At 32.4% G+C, this 8116-nt stretch overlaps 1 protein-coding gene across 1 annotated transcript in view; it reads left to right on the plus strand.

Annotated features, from left to right (window-relative positions):
- The window catches only part of LOC150075280 (sphingomyelin phosphodiesterase), a 69842-nt gene extending 63774 nt beyond the window's left edge, over positions 1–6068 (plus strand). Inside the window, exons 11-12 of the mRNA XM_090389303.1 lie at positions 3493–3677; positions 5916–6068. Coding sequence (XP_090245429.1) covers positions 3493–3677; positions 5916–6051 — 321 coding nt within the window. The 3' untranslated portion in view covers positions 6052–6068. The remainder of the gene's footprint in view (positions 1–3492; positions 3678–5915) is intronic.
- The last annotated feature ends 2048 nt before the right edge of the window (positions 6069–8116 follow it).

The following is an 8116-nucleotide window of genomic DNA, read 5'->3' on the forward strand; positions in this document are numbered from 1 at the left end:
TAGGTGGTTCCTTTATCTGCAGATTCTTGATGCATGAAGAATCACTACTGATAATCAGATCAAGAATATTACTCCCTCTAGTTGCCTCCCAAATATGCTGATGTAGAAAACAGTCATCCAATAAATCTACAAAAGCCTTGCTAGTGTGTGAGTGACCAACCCACAAATTACAGTCAGTATCTGGGAAATTAAATTCCCCATTATAAGACTCTCTGATTTACTGGCCCACTCTATTTCCGTGTACAGCTTCTTATTATACTCATGTGAGTCATTAGGCCTATTGCACACTCCTATTCTCAATTTTGATCTCCCAATGCTTATGTCACACCAAACTGACTCAACGCTGCACTGTCCAGCGATGTTGACTGGCTTCACTTCCATAGATTTTGTGTGTTTCTTAACTAATAGCATAACCCCTCCTCCCTTCCTATCCTGTCTATCCTTTCTGTACACATTGTATTCCCAAATTCCAGTTCTACATTCCTTATATCTGTGTGACACCACGTCTCTGATATCCCAACGATATCTGCCATTGATGTTTTGAACAATACTTCAAATTCATCAAATTTATTTACCAAACTCCTAGCATTGGTGTACACTCAATTATACATGCACCTGTTCCTATTCTTAGCTACCCTAACACAACCCATGTGTTTACTTGTACCGCAATGACTCCCAGCAGTCTCTGAGATACCCTGCATCTTGTTTTCCAGGCTCCTGCTCGTTCCAGTAGAAGCAGTGCAAGAATCACTTTCACCTCTTCCAGTGGCTACTGTTAATCTATTAGTCCTTGTATCCCTAGCTAGCAGTTTTCCGACCTACCTAACATTGCCTTGATAGCATCAGCAAATATTCTTGCACCCTTTCTATTTAAGTGTATCCCATCCCTGTAGAAGCAGTCTCTCCTGTTAACAAGTACAAACCAGGCTGAAAAAAATTCTACCCCTTGAGCCTTGCACAATCTTTCCAGGGCTGAATTGATTGACAAGGCTCTCGTCATATACTCCCTCCTATTGTGTCTGGGCAGAATTGAAGATACTTTCAAATTCAACCCTAATTCACGGCTTTTTTTTCAACGGTGACCTGCACTTGTTAAGTAATTCCGCTGGTCTCCTACTCTTAATATCATTAGTGCCAACGTTTACAACAATATCATCTTTTGTGCCCTTAAAAGATGATAACCGCTCTACAACTTCATCAGCCTTTGCCCCTGGCAGACGTACCCTGTCCTGTTCCACCTATCCTTTTTTACAAAGCATGTTCCCCGTTTCCCTGACAATAGAGTCATCAACAACTACTAGTTCCTGTGGGACCAGCGCATTCTGCCTTGGGGGTTTCTGCTGTGTTGCATGATGATCAAGTGCAAGCTCTGTCGTTGATGTGGGCAACTGAGAGCTTGATGGGCCCCCTCAGTTTAGATCCTTCGAGGGAATCCACCCTGTCCTTCAAGTTCTCATATAGGCCCAAAACGCTGAGTTGTCGCCTGATTTCCTTACACTCCTTACTTGTACACACAAAGACATCCCCCATGGCAATATCATGTCCCGTACCTGATTGCTCCCCAAACATCAAGCAAGCACTGCATTTTAAAAGGCTGTGATTCAGAGGGCAACTGCCCCCCCTCAGTTCTCCCCTGAGCCAGAGCACTCCCATTAGCTTGAGCCTTTTGCTTTGCTGCTGTGGTCTGAGTCATGATTTCGATTTAATTTCAATAAAATTTCAATTTCAGTACAAAATTATAACCCTAAACGTATCCCAACACAGTTATAACACTATATATATTTTTCAGTATCGAGTATTATCTACGAGTTCCATTTATATAACTTCCGTATCAAGTTATGTATTAATTAATTATGTTATGTTTGTAAAATCTAAGTCGTTATATGTATTTAATTAAAAAGTACAATTTAATTGACAACGAAGTTTAACAAGATTAATATATTTTACTGATTAATTGACAATATTATATAATATACTACACTATACTAAGCTAACGCTATCTCATTTGGGATATAACGTATCGTATAACAATAGCGGCAAGTTACGAACAGTAAATCTACGGACACTTAAGTATTAATTAACTTCCAAAATCTTGCTGTCTCAATTCAGAATAAACCAAGGATCTTGACTAGGTCTATAAGCTACTTATAGAAAATAATTTAATATAACAATTGGTCAATAAAGTGACTAAATATGGCTAAAAAAACTTCTCGTTCAGCAGAGCTGCAAAACTTGTAACACGTGGATTGTGGATACCCTTACCGATACTAAGTAATAACCTACAAAATCTCTATGTAAGTTAAACTTTAAACTAAGTATTGTAACTAGGAATATAAAGCTACTCTAGGCGCCTCTGTAGCCAGGTGGGAAGGAGCAGCAGTGCGTAGCACACGCTTCTTGATTACACCGGGGTTCGAGCCCGTCACCACCAAATATGGAGGATGCGGAAAGGTCAGGGAATGACCACCGCATATCCCGGAGCAATATGGCCTTAGTTGCTAATGCTCCTAAAAACCAAAATAACAACAACAATAAAGCTACTCTAGAAAATAAGTTAATATGTCAATTTAAGCTAATAAAACAGAAAAAACTTCTCTATTTCCGGAGCAGTAAAAACTTCGCCTGAACAAGGCTACTCTCGTTCCCAATTATTTAGCTTAATGTTCTGTAACATGTTTGGGTGTAGAAAAGATAAGCTAATGATTTTTTTAAGAACTTGAATTGCCATAAAGGTAAAAGTAGCTTTTTATAATGAAATGAAATTTACTGTATAATAGGCTGTAAGCACATAATTGAAGACACCTCAGAATTATTTGACATTGTGAGAAGTATACAGATACACAGATTCTAAATCTTGCAATAGGAAAGTTGATAAAATAAACTAAATTTTCTCATATGATTATAAAAGAAAAGTGAGATTCATGTCTTTAACAAACAAACTTTCCTTAGTAAATATGGTAGTAGATAAAGATGAATCAGATTTTTGTTGCTAAATAAAGTGCTTAACCGATTCTAGAAACCTACTTGTGAACTGAAATGTCACACACACAAAAAAAAATAATAAAATAAAATTTTATGATTAGAAACAAAATAAATTTTTACATTAAAAGGCATTTTTTCTTATTCCTTTAATATGGAAATTAAAAAAAAAAGAGGAAAAAACCCATTGAGTATACATTGCAATTATATGGTTAGTAATGATTTTGTTATTTGTTAAATAGGCAAAACTTTGTCTTAGTTTGAGCCCTCAGTATTTAATGTTACTAAGCGATTAATAAAATTCGAAAGCCAAAGAGTGTTCTATAGTTGTGTATTTATCCAGTGAGTGCAAGAATCCTGATATAATTTTGCAGGTCATAAATATCATATTTTAAATAGTAAATTTATTTTTTTAACATGTTGATGCCATGTGTGATAAAAAAAAAAAAAAAATTCAAAAGATAAAATATAGGTTTTGAAGTAATTTTCTTATGTAGTTTTCTTTCCTCCTAGGTTGTTCTGGATCATGAAACATATTACATGAACTTAACAGAAGCTAACCTTACAGATAAACCAGTATGGAGACTAATGTATACAGCACGACAAGCCTATAACATGACATCTCTTCTGCCAGCTGACTGGGATGATATTTTAAAATCATTTCAAAATGATGACAGTCTATTTCAGCAGTTCTACAGGTATTCCTAATATATTTTTTATTTATGTACAGAGAATATATACTATTAACACTATTGCATGTAACATTCAGCAAAACTATGTTCAGTGAAAATACAAGATTTTTATTCCACATCAGTGTAGAAGAAATGTAATGCACCGTAGTTAGGAGACAATTTATGAAATTTTCCTAATTTGTCAATGGCATCAGACTTGATAAGGAGGAATGGTATGATGCTGAATGAAATCCTTAGCCAGTCAGTGTTTTCAATATTCATTTTTTCATCAGTAGTGAGTTATGGACAGTTAAAGAGTGGAATAGGGATAAGGTCAATAGAAAAATGTAACTGGCATTAACAGCAATAAAAATGGAAATCTGAAGCAATTTGAATTCCAAATTGCTAAAAATTCATTTGAATTTCTTACTATTTATAACTCATCACTGATGAAAAAGATCCTTAAAAATGCTGACTCTGGATTTTATTTTTATTCATGCTAATTCTTTGTTAACAAGTAATGCTTTCTTTTTTTTCACTAAAAATTCTCTATTTTTAGTGAAAAAAAAAAAAAAAAAAAAATTTCACTCTTTGGCATATTTGATCACACCAAGGTTTATTTTGAAAATAAACCTTGGTGTGATCAAATAATATACTACACTGAAGGAATAGTTGCAAACTGTAGCCAGTAATACTGAAAAGTTGCCAACCTGCATATGAGTAAATATAAAAATCAGAAAATATCAAAATAAATAAATGAATAAATAAACAGGAGCCTGGGTGCATTGAGGGAAGCATATTAAAGTATTGTGCAACTGCTGCCAGAAACAGGCTAGGAAACTCCACTCCATTTAACCTGATGGGCAAATACAGACACCCACTAAAGAAGAAGAAAAGAAAACCATAAAATGACTGTTTAGAGCAGAGGTTCCCAACCTTTCTCGGTTCACAGCGCCCTTAGTGTCCCAGTAATTTTTTCACGGCACCCCTAGGACAAAAGAAATACCTAACACAGTGGTTTTCGATCTTTTAATATATACCTATATAATAATTTTATTCTTTATATAGAGGTACTAAATAAAGATCAATTATAGATAACCACAAAATTAGAACGATACGGTACAATGGATATTGTACTGTACCATTTAAAATGTACTCTTTTATAATGAAATAAATATATAAATTTCAAAATAATAATAATTAAGTAACTTAAACCCAAATTACACGGCACCCTAAGAATGTTGTTGCGGCACCCTGGTTGAAAACCACTGGTTTAGAGGAACTATAGTGACTGTTTCTTCAGAAAATACATCTTAACTATTATTAGTAAGGTGTATTTTCCCTTCTCTTGTTTGTCTTGATCTCTCACGTTGGGACATCCATGGTTCTTTTGCTGTTAGCGAACTATGAGAGAAATGCAACTGTTTGGGAATTTGTATTCCCAAACATAGAGCCAATGCCTCTTGAAGAAATAGTCAGTGTGTGGCACCCCTAAATTTTTTTTTTTTTTTTTTTTTTTTTTCGTTTCTTTAGTGGGTACCTGCATACCACATTGAGGTAAGTGGAGTGGGGATTTCCTGGCTTATTTCCAGCAACAGTTGTACCATGCTCTAAGCAGGAGACTGTGCCACTCTGCTTCCTTGAGTGAACATAGGCTTCTGCTTATTTATTTATTTATTTTTGAAATTTTCTAATTTTATTTTAAATTTTCGCTCAGTTGGTGCCTATTCAGCATTACTGATTGCAGTTTGCAACTATCTCTTCAATGTGGTATAACAGTGTCCTTAACTTTACAAATTTTTATTTTTTATTTTTTTTGTTATGCTAGCAAGCCAGTTTTCCTTCCTGTCAAGTATGATATGATTTGTTATAAGATGCTATGTGCTGGTCTCCAGTAAACTTCACAATTACTGCCTGTAACCATGTTGTGCTCCCCTATCACTGTTGCTAAATAAAGATCTTGTGTTTTCATTCCACATAGGTGACTTATGTATGGGTTTAGAGGCAATAATATTTGCATAATACCTAAAACATTGGCATACCTGGCAAAATAAGAATGATAGTTGAAATGAAATGGCATAGTAATGAGAGGTGACATGGACTAGTAGTGTTAAGCTTTTGTAAGGATGCAAACAGTGTAAGTATTTAAAATTAGTCTTCCCTCAAATTATCTTTCATTTAGGTATCAAAAAAGGAAAAGTATATTCCTCATTAGTTAAATGATAATATCACTATAATATTTTTGTTTAATTCTATTCTTTACAGGTATTACCACAAGAACAGTGACTACTTTCCAGAGCCTTGTACAGGATCTTGCAAACTGAAGCTCCTTTGTAGGTTGCGAAGTGGACGTTCCTTTGACTCTGGCTTATGCAAGCATATTTATAAACTTTCAAAATAATAATTTATTTTTCGTAGAATGGCAAGAGTTGAAAAGTTAGCTTGTTTATTCTTCACTGAAAATTGCTAACCCATAATGATCTGTACTATTAAAGACTTAACTATTAGTGATAAGCATTTTCAAAAAAAAAATTTAGTTTTATATTTAAAATAAGTAATTAACTGTTGGTATATTTGCAACTGTTGTGTTTTGTTTTTTTGTTTTTTTTTGCTTTGGTATAATTATGCTATTAATTTTTATACTAATAAATTAGATAAAATGTAGTAGTATAATACTTTATTAGATATTATATGTCTAATGATTGAAAATTGAAAATGATTGAAAATTATTGTGGTAAGTAAAACTCCTTACATGGTAATTTCTTACATGATATGTGGCAGTATTTAACATTTAAATTAGGCATCAAAAGCATAATTTTCTCTTCTTTTTATGCAGATTGTAAAATAATGACTTGATTCTTTTCTGTGTTGCCAGAGCTGGATATGTTCTACTTAGATGTGTAAAAGAAAATTAGCCACTTAAAAAAGAAAGTTGGTTAAAAAAATATATATATAATATCAGTTTATTAGATAGTATGAATCAGAGCTGTAATACTCAATATGTTCTACGTTGATAATAATATTAGTAAATTAATAAGAGGAGTAAACCTCAATATAGTACGTGGAACACTTCCGTATGATACCCTCCAGAAATTAAAACGGAAAAAACGAAAAAATCGACAACTTACCGGTACATTAAAGTAAAATATAAATAATTAAATAATCAATTTAACACAATTCAAAATCAATTCAAAACAATTAAAATTCAAATTAACGCAATTAAAAGAATCTAACGAAAATATTCAAAACGATTTTCGTTTTGAATATTTTCGTTAGATTCTTTTAATTGCGTTAATTTGAATTTTAATTGTTTTGAATTGTGTTAAATTGATTATTTAATTATTTATATTTTACTTTAATGTACCGGTAAGTTGTCGATTTTTTCGTTTTTTCCGTTTTAATTTCTGGAGGGTATCATACGGAAGTGTTCCACGTACTATATTGAGGTTTACTCCTCTTATTAATTTACTAATATCAGTTTATGTAAATATGATCTAAAAAACACAATTATGATATCTCTGCTTTTAGAACTGCTCACATTAAAAGATGTTCATGCTGCTTCCTAAGTTTTCTGTTCAGAAAAACTTGTTTGTAATAGATCTAAGTTATAGTATTTTTATTACATATTTTTCAACACAGTTTGACAGTATCTTAAATTTGTCTGTTATTTAATATTGATTAATCATTTTATAAAGTTAGTATTTTAATATGTACTCCCAATGAATATGCAAAAGTACATTGAAAAAAAAAAGAAGAAAACAATCAAAACTATATTTCACTAAATGTGGAGGAATATTCATATTGAAAGACTTAATATGACCCAAGCTATATTTTTGTAACTAAATTTTAATTTGACCAGTTTGAAACAATTTCCAACTTTCTAATATTAACATTAATGTTAAGAAATTCATTAGTTAACCAAACAAGTCAAAACTGTATGAAAAATCAGCTTAAACTATTTTTATTAATGTTTTTCTGTCTTGCTTTGTTAGTTGTATATTCTTAGTGTTATTGCAAAGGGAGAATTTATTTTTGGAGACAAATTTTATGGTGGAATTTATAATTGAGACAGGGTAACCCCTATTGCTGGTCTTTTGTTTTAAATAAGTAATATCACTTCTTTTGCTTAAAGTATGTGGTTAATATTTGTAAGATTTGGAAATCTTGTTCATAGTTTAATAAAATAATTATTTTGTTTTTATTTTGAGTGACAATACACACGACCCTAATGACAACTGGCTAGTTGGGCCTTATATAGAAACAATAATATATCAAAATCTAAAGAATTTATTTATTAAGAATTTATTAAGAACTTCATGTGGTGGGTTGAGGATATTTACAAATGGCACAATTGTACCTAGAAAAACTGATAATTTTATCAGAACAATTCTTCTGATATGCAGGATTAATTGCAATTAATCACAATCTTAGCAGAATTACAGGACTGAGACTGGGAAGGAGAAAAG

The sequence above is a fragment of the Mastigoproctus giganteus genome, chromosome 14 (assembly GCF_048544385.1).
Source record: "Mastigoproctus giganteus isolate SK-2022 chromosome 14, ASM4854438v1, whole genome shotgun sequence".
Taxonomy (NCBI): domain Eukaryota; kingdom Metazoa; phylum Arthropoda; class Arachnida; order Uropygi; family Thelyphonidae; genus Mastigoproctus; species Mastigoproctus giganteus.